Source organism: Agelaius phoeniceus, chromosome 21 (genome assembly GCF_051311805.1).
Source record: "Agelaius phoeniceus isolate bAgePho1 chromosome 21, bAgePho1.hap1, whole genome shotgun sequence".
In the NCBI taxonomy this organism is placed as follows: Eukaryota; Metazoa; Chordata; class Aves; order Passeriformes; family Icteridae; genus Agelaius; species Agelaius phoeniceus.
In genome coordinates this window covers 2,479,930-2,494,280 of record NC_135285.1, presented here as the reverse complement: position 1 = coordinate 2,494,280, position 14,351 = coordinate 2,479,930, and the positions used below count along the sequence as shown (strand labels likewise).

Below are 14,351 nucleotides of genomic sequence, written 5' to 3'. Positions count from 1 at the left end.
CCTCTGGAAATTTGGAAAAGAAGACAAAAATCTGTTTTTTTAAAGGCTAGTTGGGAAAACATTGATTGGGAGAAGTTTGAGGTAACTTCTGCTGGGGGAAACTGAAATTTTGGGTTGAAGGCAGCTCCCAGCACTTCCCTTTCTCCATGCTGTCCCCCCTGTAGGGTGGGAGGCACCCAAAGTGCAGCTGAGCCCTCTCTGCACCTTTCTGCCTGTTAAAACTCCCAGCAGCCAGGAAATACATTGGAAGAAATGATCCAAAAGATTACTAAATCTCATTTATTCCCCTAATTTTCCCTGTGAACCATCAGACCTGGGCACAGACAGGTCACACCTACTTCAGGCAGTCACAAAAGCTCAGTCTTGGTCACAGAAGCTAAACTCAGATAAAGCATCAACACATTTTAAATCCCAACTTGTCCAAGACCCACCAGTGCACAAGGAGCCCCCAAACACCCAGGGAAATATCAGGGAGGAAAAGCTGCTGGAAAAGCTGCTGGAAAAGCTCCTTGGCTCCACAGTACCTTGGTGCCTGCTGTGGGGCCAGGACACAGCCCCAGGCTGGAATTGCACTTACTTGAGTCTCCAAAAGCATTAAAGAAGAAAGACAAGGTCACACAGTTAAAGGATAACCCAAAGGACACTCGTGGGGGTGGGACTGGAGCTGATGAGGAGTTTTTGGGGTTAGTCAGCAGCAGTAATGATGTTTTTACCAACCTGTTGGTGTCAAAGCACACCCTGACCCACAGCACAGCCAGCAGGATTGGATTGGGAGGAAGCACATGGAGTGAGAGAGAGTTTTCCACTGTGTTTGCTCAACTCCAGCTCCAGAGGAGTTGCCAAGAGCCTCATCAGGACAAAATCTGTCGCTTTAGGCTCCAGCTCGAGAAGGTCAGAGAGCAAAGACAAAGACATAACCAGCTTTTCAAGAGTTTTCCAATTTAGTCTCACTTGGACCCCATTTCCAGAATTCTTTTGAAGTCCTCCTCCAGTTTTCCCTCCAAGAGAGCTCTCCTGGTTCTCCCACGGAACCCAGAGTGCAAACACTGGTGGAACATCAAAGCCAACAGCCCAGCACAGAATAAACACAGAGAACAGAAAGAAATACAAGTGAGAACAAGACAAACCATCAAATGAGGGGAGACAGGAGAAGAGAGGAGAATAGTTCAGGAGAAATGATGGAAAGGAATTAAGGGAGAAAAATGGAGGAAGGAAGAGGGGGAAAAGTCACAGTCAATGTATGGAACACAAGAGTTGCTCACAAATCACAAGCATCAAATGACAATGACACCTTCCAGTCCTTTCCCTGGATGTTGGTCTGGAGGCTTTCCACAATGATGGGAATGATTTTTTGGGGAAAAAGAACACAGGGAGAGTGAAGGCACCAGGAGAAGGGGAAGGTTGACAGAGCTCTGAATGAGAAATCCACTTAGTGAATATCGTAACAGAGAGCAACTCACGGTGAATTTACGCTGGAGACTGACGAGCTGCGAGATACAGTACCTCGAGTTTGCTTTACAAAACTGCACATGCAAAAAAACAAAACAAACAAAGAAAACAAAAAGTGAGAAAAGAAAAAGCCAAAAAACCAAAAAAACTAAACCAAAAAGAAAATCAAACCAAACCAAACGGGCAGAGAAACCATAAAAGACATCGGGAGGAGACTCGTACAGGCCGCGTCCTGTCGGGTGCAGACGGGAGGAGACCGGGCAAGCTGCAGGATTGTGGAAACCATGGACACACCACCCTCTGGAGAACAGGACACAACCAAAGAGTCCAAAATGGAGCCAAAAGGGAGCCAAAAGGAAGAGGTGACCCAGAGGCACACGATCAGCACGGGGCCCCCTGGTACTCACACCGCCAACGTCCTGCAGGAGCCACCTTGGCCACCCTGGGGAGGCCTGGCTGCAGCCACGGGGGGATTGTGCTGCAAATCCTCCTTTCCAAGAGGATTCCATTTGCTAATTCCTGCTCCTGGCACCAGGAGGAAGCTTTAGCACGGAGCAAGGGCTGGAGAGAGGACTCCAGGCTCCAAAATCCACCTGAGCTCCAGCAGCTGGTGCCACACAACTTCTCCTCAGTCCCTGCCTCGGATGGGCTCTTTGGAGGCACCTACCTCTCTCCTCGGACAGGGATTGGGATGGGCCTGGCTCAGACTGCCCCAAACTGGGTCACTGGGCCTAAAAACCTCAGCTCTGCTGCAGCTCCAGTGGGGCAGGGCCCAGGGGTGAAAGGCGCTTCCTGCAGCTCAAGGAATTTTCTAGATTCTCCTCCATCTCCTCCACAGATTTATGTGGGGGAGTTCTAAATATGGAAATCACTGAACCACACAGAAAATGCAGGGAATCCACAGAAAACCAAGATTCTAAATATCCTGATTGATCCTGGCTTGAGGCATTAATTTTTTCCTAGCTCTAATGATTATTTTTATAAATCTACAGCATTCCAAAAACCCTCCCCAAGACTGAAAATAAAATCCCTTCACCTCCTGATTTGTCTTTTCAGTTGCAGCATTTTTCCTCCTGCTTTCACAAGCATTTAAATCTGTTAACAATCAATTCTAGCCAATCAGAAGGCCCAGTTAAAATCTAATATTCTCTGGGTATCATAGAAGTAGAGGTTTAAATATACATTTATTAAAATTAATGGATTGTTCTAAACAGAAATGTTGGCTCAGATACTGCATATAACACAAAATCCAGAGTTTCAGAAGCCTGGAGTGAATATAAGAAAAATTATGGAAGACATCATAAAAGTTTTGCTTGAAGCAAACAATCTGCTGAGCAGCCAGGTGAAGTATTTTACCTAAACCCCAGGATTTCTGTATTTGTCTGGTGCCAAATCAAATGAAACAGGAGCAGAGGCAGAGTGGGGGTGGCAGGTCCTGCGTGCTGGCCAAGGAAATTATAATTTCCAGGTTGTTCAATCTGGAGACCTTTTACTCTTTGGCAACAAAATCCTGCAGAGAACAAGCCCCTGAGTGCAGGGCATAGCCAAGAAATTCCTTTGGGAAAACTTGGGATGGAGGAGAATGCTGCCCTGATTCACCTGGGACTCAGCACCGTGCAGTACGTGTGGAGATTTTGGGTCTAATTGTTGAAAATTGTGGAAAGCAGATGAACATCCCTCAGTGGGAGGCTGGGATGAACCTCTGTGTGTGTCCCTGCCTCGTTTGGTGCTGGGCAGGATGAAGGCCACGCTCTGTCCTTGTCACCTGTGCAGGGAATGTGACACAAGTCCTGCAGCGCTCCAGGCTCACTGCTCTGCTCCTGAGGCTCGATCTGCCTTTTTCAAACCATAAACTTGCCTGGAACTGTCGTGTGTGAAACCACAGAGCCAGCCCAGCCTCCTTTTCCAGGGCAAAACGACAGCAGGAGTTGATTTTCACCAGATGCTACTTACCAGAAAGGAGGGCCAGAGCCCAGAGAGTGGCTGTGGGTGACACCGACGGTGAGGACAGAGAGGAAAACCCACGGGAGGAATGAGAACCTCACACACTGACACACGCCAGGGGAGGAGCAGAGGGAAGGAATCACAACCAGCAAGAGGAAAAGAACACCTCTTCTAATTTACACCCCCCAGCAGAGCACAGGGCACGGGCTGGGTGTTCAGGCAGCTTCTTGCTGGCTCCTGTTGGGTCCCCACAGCCCAACAGAGATGTGGAAATCAGCCACGGCACTCCCAAGACAGAAGGAAAACATGGAACCTCCGAGATGGAAAACCTGGAGAAACAGAGCAGTTCCCCCCTCCCTGCATCCCCAGACCTGTACAAAAGGGCCACAAGGGTCAGGGTGAAGTGACTGAGGTGCCACCTCTGGTGGCTTTTCTGCCTTGCTCACACTGACAGGCACTGTAGCCCTGTAGGACTACAATTACAGCACCAGTTCTGTGAACAACACCAGTGGGACCAGCAGAAACCAGTCCTGGAGACAGCAGGAGGTCCTTGGAGGCTGGGAAGTTGTTCTGGGAAGCACAGATAACTCTGGAACAGCAGTGGGCAATGTGACAAACTGTGCTTAGGTCTGGTGCCCACATCCAGGAGCTGTCTCTGCCACTGCCCACCACGTTTCATCCACCACCCAGTTCTCCTCCCACCCAAAACTCACCCCTCACACCTGTGATTAAATTGTTCCCTTGGATCTGGCTACAACTCTAATCCATTACCTCATGGAATTAATAAAACCCCAAACCTCGTAAATCACAGAGTGCAAAAAGTTCCTCCAAGTGTTGCTGACCACCTGGCAGGCTCCTACAAATTTAGGGGTGATGAAAAATGGCTATTTTAAGGCTTTCCCCAAGCAAGGTGAGGAGAGGGCACTGGGGAATGCTGTGGGTGCCAGGTGAGCCCCAGGTGTGCCCTGCCTGGGGCAGGGTGAGCTCGTGGCAGCCCCTTTTGTACGGGCCATTGGTGCAGCTCTGGCTGGGACAGGGAAGGCAGAGGAGGAACTCAGACATGGGGAGTTCAGGCATCAGGCCAGGCAAAAGCAGGAAAAAAAAACCAACTTTGCTTTGGGGTCTTTGTGTGACCCACAGGGAGGAGCCTGAGGGCTCTTTCTTCCACTGGCAGTGGCACCAAAAAGTGCTTTGGACATCCACTGCCTTGGAATTGTCCCCTTGTCCCCCTGTCCTCCAGTCTGGCTGCCAAGGAAGCTGCACCAATGGTTTGCCCTAAGGACCCCTGGCTCTGTGAAGTCCCTCAGGTGCAGAGGCTGAGCAGGGCAAACGACACAGAGGGGCTGAACAAACCCAGAACTCACCTCCAGAAACAACAAAGCAAGGAAAATGCTACATGGAAAACAAACAAACAAAAAATAATCACAAAAAAAGAAGAGTGAAACAATGGGCTCGAATCAAACACACCTCCTGTGTTCAGCCAAACATTGCAAAACAGTTCAGCCAAACAGTGACAGAACCAACACACAACCCTTGCTTTTCATCCTAAATAAATCCTGCAGGCTAGAGTTCACCAGGTGAAAAATCAACTGTGGTCAGCCAAATCTGCTCTCTGGTGGAGCAGAGAAATGCTGGGGGCTGCACAAAGCATCAGCTCCACACTTTTCTTCCAGAGAAACCACAAAATAAATCCTTCAGGGTAGAGTTCACCAGGTGAAAAAGGAGCTGTGGCCAGACAAATCTGCTCAGGTGAATCCCTTTGCTGGAGCAGAGAAATGCTGGGGGCTGGATGAAGCAGCAGCTCCACACCAGCCTCACTTTTTCATCCTAAATAAAGCCTTCAGACTAGAGTCCACCAAATGAAAAAGGAATTGTGGCCAGACAAATCTGCTCAGGGGAATCCCTTTGCTGGAGCAGAGAAATGCTGGGGGCTGGATGAAGCAGCAGCTCCACACCAGCGTCACTTTTCATCCAGAGAAACCACAAAATGAATCCTGCAGGACAGAGTTCACCAGGTGAAAAAGGACCTGTGGCCAGACAAATCTGCTCAGGTGAATCCCTTTGGTGGAGGAGGACTGTCACTGTTAGATTTTCTGGAAAAATCTCTTTGCCCCGGATTTTGCTCCTGGGAAGCTGAGAAGCCTCAGAGAAAAAAAGAAACCAATCATTATCTGATTTGCTTCTCCTGTGTTTTGCTGCTTTGGAATGTGTTTGGACATTGTTTACCAACTGGTCATTGTTTCATTGGTTTCATGTGAATTGTTTTTACTTAATGACCAATCACAGTCAGGCTGTGTTGGGACTCCAGAAGGAGTCAGGAGTTTTTCATTATTATCTTTTAACCTTCTGTCTGTATCCTTTCTCTATTCTTTAGTATAGTTTACTATAGTATTCTTTAATACAATAAATAATATAATATAATAATAAATTAGCCTTCTGAGAACATGGAGTCAGATTCATCATTTCCTCCCAACGACAGGGGACCCTGAAAATACCACAGATCATCCCAACCCTCTGAGCCCCCATGATAGTATAGGGATAAAATAATAAATTAGCCTTCTAAGAACATGGAGTCAGATTGATCTTTCCTTGCCTTTGTCAGGGTGCCCTGAGTACAAGAGAGGACATTTCTGGGAGCTCCAAAGCAATGCAGGATGTTGTGAGGCAGATGATGAACGATCCCTCCCCAGCACTGCAATGATCAGCCTGTTATTAAAGGAGATCCCTGGTGTCCATCAATCACAAAGCAATTCCCAGCTCCCACAGCATCCAGCTCCAGGTGGGAAGGTGAAGGTGCCTCTTCAGAGCCTGGGGAACACCGGATAACAACCTGTTCCTGATGCTTAGGAAATGATGTTCAGTGACCAACACAATAAATAGAGCTCAGAGAGGAGGAGGGGGACAAGGGGACAATTCCAAGGCACTGGATGTGCAAATTTGATGGAGTTTGCTTAGGAGGGGAGGCTGGGGCAGGTGATTAAATGATTCCCTCAGATCTGGCTGCAACTGTAATCCATTACCTCATGGAATTAAAAAAACCCCAATCCTTCTAAGTCACAGAGTACAAAACAATTCTTCTTCAGGCACAGCTGACCCTGTATTGGCAGGGGAAAAATGCCAGAGGTGGAAGATCCAACCCCGTGGGAAGGGCTGGAAGGAGCTTTAGGGGAGCCACAGGCAGTGCTGGGAGCAGGACTGGCAAGGGCAGGGAGGAAAACAGCACCTGAGCCCTGAGACAGCACAGCCAACGTGAGTCCTGAGCAGGCTCAGCCCAGGGACAGCTTTGTCACCTCTGTGGGGACACTGGGAACGTGAACATCGTGATCAAGAAAATCCAAGTCATGGTGTTCTCTGCCACCACCTGTTTGGACTGATGCAGGCAGGGAAAATATAAAATATCAATGTTTTCAGAACATCCATCCGTGCCATCGATGCCTGCTGTTACAGAAATCCATTTCCACAGGTTGGGAAAATCATGTTAAACTAGAAAACTAAAAAAAAAAATATTCCTTAGGGGAAAGTACAAATATAAATTGATTGGGTAGAGCCACCTTTGCAGGAGCTCAATCCCAGTTTTCCCAGGCCTTGCTCACTGAATCCTACAGGGATTGGATTCTTTGTACCCAAGTTTTGGGTTCTGGTGATCTTTCCATTTCCCAAAAATCCCATTTTTAAGAACACCCAGCACTTTTGGCATGTCCAGCTCTGGATCTGATCTGCCAGGGCTTGCCATGGGCACAACATCTGCTCCACCCTCAGAGCACTGTGGGGAATAAGAGCAGGAGAAATGAAATGTTGGGGTGGATTTGGGTGCCAGAAGGTCCCTAAATCAGCCCTACAGTTCTGGAGAGAGGAATCCAAGGGATGGTGGCCACAAACCACCTCCTGTCCATGATTTAGGGGCTGCAAAGCACCCCCTGCAAGATTTGGAGGCTGCAGACCAGCCCTAGCCAGGACTTAGGCACAGCAAAGCACCCCCTATCCAAGAATTAGAGGCTGCAGAGCACCCCCTGCAAGCTTTAGGGGCAGCAAGCCACCCCCTGCCCAACATTTAGGGGCTGCAAAGCACCCCTGTCCAAGATTTAGGGAATACAAACCACACCCTGCAAGATTTAGGGGCTGCAAACCGCCCTCTATCCAAGACTTAGGGGCTGCAAAGCACCCCCTGTCCAAGATTTAGGGACTGCAAAGCACCCCCTATACAATATTTAGAGGCTGCAAACCACCCCCTATACAAGATTTAGGGGCTGCAAACCACTCCCTGCAATATTTAGGGGCAGCAAAGCACCCCCTGTCCAAGATTTAGGGACTACAAACCACCCCCCTATACAATATTTAGGGACTGCAAACCATCCCCTATACAAGATTTAGAGGCTGAAAACCATCTCCCTGTACAATATTTAGGGGCTGCAAAGCAAGATTTAGGGGCTGCAAGATTTAGGGGCTGCATAGCACCCCCTGTCCAAGATTTAGGGACTACAAACCACCCCCCTATACAATTTTTAGGGACTGCAAACCATCCCCTATGCAATATTTAGGGACTGCAAAGCACCCCCTGCAAGATTTAGGGGCTGCAAACCATCCCCTATACAAGATTTAGGGACTACAAACCACCCCCCTATACAATATTTAGAGGCTGCAAACCACCCCCTATACAAGATTTAGGGGCTGCAAAGCACCCCCTGAGAGATTTAGGGGCTGCAAAGCACCCCCTATACAAGATTTAGGGGCTGCAAAGCACCCCCTGTCCAAGATTTAGGGGCAGCAAAGCACCCCCCTATACAATACTTAGAGGCTGCAAACCACCCCCTATACAAGATTTAGGGACTGCAAACCATCCCCTATGCAATATTTAGGGACTGCAAAGCACCCCCTGCAAGATTTAGGGGCTGAAAAGCATCCCCTGCACTATTTAGGGCTGCAAACCACCCCTTATACAATATTTAGGGGCTTGCAACTTGCAGAGCACCCCCTGCAAGATTTAGGGGCTGCCAAGCCCCTCTGGAGCTCCCTGAGGATGGACATTCCACCCCTCTATGGGCTCTTCATTTGAGAGCTGGATGTGACCCTTGTGGATCTCTCCAAACTCAGAATATTCTGGGATTTCTGTATAAAATTGCCTTGAGTTGGATTTATTAAATCTCATGGGTCACAAGCCACCAATCCATCCAGCCCCTCTTCCCATCTCCCAAAATCTGATTCCTCCCTTGCCTGTTCCTCCAGGGCCTCATCTCTTTGGGCATCAACCCCTGGACCTAAATGTTGCTTTTTTCCCCCAAAGCAGAGCTCTGTGAGTGGCTGTGGAGCAGGGTGAGGAGATGTCACAGGGTGTCACAAGGTCAGGAGATGTGCAAACCATCCCTTCCACTGTGCTCCTGTGAATTTTCACACACTTGGGGCAGGGCAGATTCAGTTTGAGGCAAAATAAGCAAAAATCCACAATTTTGTCCTCACTTTGAACTGCTGTCACAAAAATCTCCTCGTGCTTTTGAAAACCTGGTGAAAAATCATGGGAAAAGGTGATTTTAAGCAATTTCAATCTTAGGTCCATGGAAGTGAGTTGGTTTTTTTCTCCTAATTTCTAAGAAATCTTCCCATGCAAAACACAGAAGCAAATAAGCACCATCATCATCTTGCATTTTCAAATACCAGAACCAAGAAATTCATCAAAGAGCAGGAGCAATTATCCTCATTTGACTTCTTTTCAAGGCTGGCCAGAAAATAATTGTAAGGAAAAAATGGTATTTAAAACTATCAAACAGCCAGAGCATAAATAGGAACTGATTACTGCAGTAATGACAAAATAAAATGGTAAGAAGAATAAAATAGGCAAATTAATAATATTCTTTTCCTTCACATGTAATAAACTGGCTCCACTTGGCCTTTTGTCTTAGCTAAAGTGGATTAAAGTCCCAGTAAAAAGAGATTTCCACCAAAGGAATCCGGCTGCAGTTCAGGATTTTTCCAGTAAATTGAGCAGGAAATTTCTTTTTTTTTTGTGCTTGAGCTTCTCCAGCCTTGGAGGTCCCCTCTGTAAAAGGGGTCTGGAAAACATCAGCAGCTCCCAGTAAAATGCAGGACCAAACTTTTTGGTGTTGCTGCTGAAATTCCAGAAGAGTTCAAGGAACCTTTTCAGCAAATCCTCGTGAGGAATCCCAGAACAGAGTCATGGAATGGTTTGGGTTGGAAGGACCTTAAATCCCATCCCAGCCTCTGCAGGGACACCCTCCACCCCCCCAGGCTGCTCTGAGTCCATCCAACACTTGGATATTTCCAGGGATGTCTCAAACACAGGAACCTGGACCTCAAATATTCCCACCTACACCTCATTTCTGCACCTCCAGGAGCCAGGAAAAATTGGGCCCAAGGCAAAGCTCTCCTCAAAGGGTGTTGGTATCACAGAGCCTGTGCTTGTCCTCATCCAGGCATCTGGGAATCCCAAATGGATGTTCCTGCCTCCAAACCAGAGCATTTTATTCCACCCAGCTCTTTCAAACAGCAAGGAAATGGAATTCAAGCCCATTTTTCAGCTATTTAAGAGAATGCCTTTGCACTTCAATTCTCAAGATTATTATAAAAATATTGATTTCTGTGCACACACACAGAAATAACTCATTAAAAATCATTAAACTCATCTCCTCATTAAAAATCCAAAGTGGGATGTTAACACTTCACCTGGTGAAATCTACCTTAAAAAAACCAAAACTCCTCCTAAAACACAATTATTCAAAGCTGAGGCCTTACAAAGAGCACCAAACTGAAAGAAATCCTTCATTAAACTCCTAATTAAGTGCTTAGCACTGAAATATTTGGCCAGAGGTGGTGCAGGAGGGCTCCCAGACCATGGGATGCTCCAGCTGGACGGACAGACAGACAGTGAAATGCAGAAGGGAAATGCTCTCCCAAGGAATCAAAGGTGCTTACGCAGCTATGGAGATGTTGGCTGCTGACATGGGGCTCACTTCTGCCACCTCCTTGGCCTTCTGCAGGGCCAGCTTCTGGTTGGTGGCTTCCTCCATCTCCTCCTCGTCCTGGGGCACAAAAACAAGAGAAGACAGGGAATAAATCATGGAATAACAACGAGCAGAGCTCCTCTGGAGCGTGGTTCTGCCACTGGTGGGCTGCAAGGACTCCCTGTTCAAGGACTCCCTATTTAATTTAGGGCTGCAAGGACACAGGGATTTGAATTTAGGGCAGCAAGGACACAGGAATTTCAATTTAGGGCTTCTAAAACACAGGAATTTCAATTTAGGGCTGGAAGGACACAGGGATTTCAATTTAGGGCTTCTAAAACACAGGAGTTTCAATTTAGTGCAGCAAGGACACAGGAATTTCAATTTAGGGTTGCAAGGACACAGGGATTTCAATTTAGGGCTTCTAAAACACAGGAATTTCAATTTAGGGCTTCTAAAACACAGGGATTTCAATTCAGGGCTGCAAGGACACAGGAATTTCAATTTAGGGCTTCTAAAACACAGGAATTTCAATTCAGGGCAGCAAGGACACAGGGATTTCAATTTAGGGCTTCTAAAACACAGGAATTTCAATTTAGGGCTGCAAGGAATTTCAATTTAGGGCTGGAAGGACACAGGGATTTCAATTTAGGGCTTCTGAAACACAGGAATTTCAATTTAGTGCAGCAAGGACACAGGGATTTCAATTTAGGGCTGCAAGGACACAGGGTTTTCAATTTAGGGCTTCTAAAGCACAGGAATTTCAATTTAGGGCTGCAAGGACACAGGAATATCAATTTAGGGCAGCAAGGATTTCAATTTAGGGCTAAATTTAGCCCTAAATTTCAATTGAGGGCTTCTAAAACACAGGAATTTCAATTTAGGGCTGGAAGGACACAGGAATTTCAATTTAGGGCAGCAAGGACACAGGAATTTCAATTTAGGGCTTCTGAAACACAGGAATTTCAATTTAGTGCAGCAAGGACACAGGAATTTCAATTTAGGGCTGGAAGGACACAGGGATTTCAATTTAGTGCAGCAAGGACACAGGAATTTCAATTTAGGGCTTCTAAAACACAGGAATTTCAATTTAGGGCTGGAAGGACACAGGAATTTCAATTTAGGGCTGGAAGGACACAGGAATTTCAATTTAGGGCTGCAGGGACACAGGAATTTCAATTTAGGGCTGCAAGGACACAGGAGTTTCAATTTAGGGCTTCTAAAACACAGGAGTTTCAATTTAGGGCTGGAAGGACACAGGAATTTCAATTTAGGGCTGCAAGGACACAGGAATTTCAATTCAGGGCTGCAAGGACACAGGGATTTTAATTTAGGGTTTCTAAAACACAGGAATTTCAATTTAGGGCTTCTAAAACACAGGGATTTCAATTTAGGGCAGCAAGGACACAGGGATTTCAATTTAGGGCTTCTAAAACACAGGAATTTCAATTTAGGGCTGCAAGGACACAGGGATTTCAATTTAGGGCTGGAAGGACACAGGAGTTTCAATTGAGGGCTGCAAGGACACAGGGATTTCAATTTAGGGCTTCTAAAACACAGGAATTTCAATTTAGGGCTGCAAGGACACAGGAATTTCAATTTAGGGCTGCAAAGAATTTCAATTTAGGGCTGCAAGGACACAGGAGTTTCAATTCAGGGCTGCAAGGACACAGGGATTTTAATTTAGGGTTTCTAAAACACAGGAATTTCAATTTAGGGCTTCTAAAACACAGGGATTTCAATTTAGGGCTGCAAGGACACAGGAGTTTCAATTCAGGGCAGCAAGGACACAGGAATTTCAATTTAGGGCTGCAAGGACACAGGAATTTCAATTTAGGGCTGCAAGGAATTTCAATTTAGGGCTGCAAGGACACAGGGATTTTAATTTAGGGTTTCTAAAACACAGGAATTTCAATTTAGGGCTTCTAAAACACAGGGATTTCAATTTAGGGCTGCAAGGACACAGGAATTTCAATTCAGGGCTACAAGGACACAGGGATTTCAATTTAGGGCTGCAAGGACAGAGGAATTTCAATTGAGGGCTGGAAGGAGACAGGAATTTCAATTTAGGGCTTCTAAAACACAGGAATTTCAATTTAGGGCAGCAAGGACACAGGGATTTTAATTTAGGGTTTCTAAAACACAGAAATTTCAATTTAGGGCTTCTAAAACACAGGAATTTCAATTTAGGCCTGCAAGGAATTTCAACTTAGGGCTTCTAAAACACAGGAATTTCAATTTAGGGCTGCAAGGACACAGGGATTTGAATTTAGGGCTGGAAGGACACAGGAATTTCAATTTAGGGCTTCTAAAACACAGGAATTTCAATTTAGGGCAGCAAGGAATTTCAATTTAGGCCTGGAAGGACACAGGGATTTCAATTTAGGGCTGCAAGGAATTTCAATTTAGGGCTGCAAGGACACAGGAATTTCAATTCAGGGCTGCAAGGACACAGGGATTTTAATTTAGGGCTTCTAAAACACAGGAATTTCAATTGAGGGCAGCAAGGACACAGGGATTTCAATTGAGGGCTTCTAAAACACAGGGATTTCAATTTAGGGCTGCAAGGACACAGGAGTTTCAATTGAGGGCTGGAAGGACACAGGGATTTCAATTTAGGGCTTCTAAAACACAGGAGTTTCAATTTAGGGCTGCAAGGACACAGGAATTTCAATTTAGGGCTTCTAAAACACAGGAATTTCAATTCAGGGCAGCAAGGACACAGGAGTTTCAATTTAGGGCTGGAAGGACACAGGAATTTCAATTTAGGGCTTCTAAAACACAGGGATTTCAATTTAGGGCTGGAAGGACACAGGGATTTCAATTTAGGGCTTCTAAAACACAGGAATTTCAAATTAGGGCTGCAAGGACACAGGAATTTCAATTTAGGGCTTCTAAAACACAGGAATTTCAATTGAGGGCTTCTAAAACACAGGGATTTCAATTGAGGGCAGATTTTCTTGCAAGGAGCCCCCAGCCTGGTGCAGGTTGAGGTGAGAATGGCAAGGTTTGGCCAAGAGGGTTTTTTACCCTCACAAACGTTCTTGGCTCTGCTGGGTCTCCTCTCAGAACATGGCACTGGTGAAGGAGACTCTGAGGGAGCAGGGATGGGACAATTCCAGGTGGAATTCCCCATTTTTCCCAGAGCTGTGTGTGGAACAACCTCTAAAGCCAATGTCCTGCTGGAACACCTGCACGGGCTCCTAAATCCTCCCTGACCCCCTGCCAAGGGGACTTTTCTGAAACAATAATAAAAAAGGATGGATTTGGGATGGTCCTGCTCCCATCAGTTATTCACACCCACCTCAGATCCCTGAGGACTCAGAAAACAAAAAAAGAACCCTATTAAATGTAGTTTGTGGAGCAAAGGGTTCTGCTCCTGCTTCCTGCATATCCCTGGCTCATGAGGATTTTTAACCTCTGAAAATTGTACCTGGGATTTCTCTCTTCCTACCCAACATGAAAAGCTCCACTAAAACACAAAATTAAGGATCTTAATTTTAAAAAAATCACAAAAATTAATTTCAAAAATTTAAAATTTAAGGATCTTAAACATTGAGGCAACAGCAAAACCCAAGGAAACAACCTGGCTCCCCTTCAGTGGTCACCAAAGTCACTTTGCTGGAATTTTCTAACCAAAATAAAGTCAAATCATGGCAGGGTAAGCATAGAGTTCTGGTAGCATCACCAGCATCTCACAAATCCAGAGAAAACCACACTGAGAGAGCCACAGGTTCTTCTGTCAAACTCCATGGAATGCTCAGGTCTGCCTCTGCTCTCCAGGCTGCTGCTGCAAGCAGTCAGGATTAAAATAATGAGAGCAGACAGATCTCCAGCTTTGGAATAGGAAATTATAGAGATTTATCCACCCTGAATTCCATCTGCATAAACAGCTCCTCGCTCTGCCTTTGGTGCTATTTGCTTCCACTGAACTCATTTGGAAACTGTTTTATTTTTCTCCTTCAGAAGGAAAAAAAATTATGGAAAATTGATTTAAAAATCGTT

At 46.1% G+C, this 14,351-nt stretch overlaps 1 protein-coding gene across 10 annotated transcripts in view; it reads right to left on the bottom strand.

Annotated features, from left to right (window-relative positions):
* Nucleotides 1-14,351, bottom strand: part of CACNA1B (calcium voltage-gated channel subunit alpha1 B) — a 337,207-nt gene that overhangs the window by 92,032 nt on the left and 230,824 nt on the right. For 6 of the 10 annotated variants that reach the window (XM_077189241.1, XM_077189242.1, XM_077189243.1 and 3 more), the window contains 2 exons: nt 10,318-10,424; nt 1,461-1,523 (listed from right to left, as the gene is read on the bottom strand). In XM_077189241.1, coding sequence (XP_077045356.1) covers nt 1,461-1,523; nt 10,318-10,424 — 170 coding nt within the window. The remainder of the gene's footprint in view (nt 1-1,460; nt 1,524-10,317; nt 10,425-14,351) is intronic. The other 4 variants (XM_077189244.1, XM_077189246.1, XM_077189248.1 and 1 more) reach the window with 1 other exon arrangement.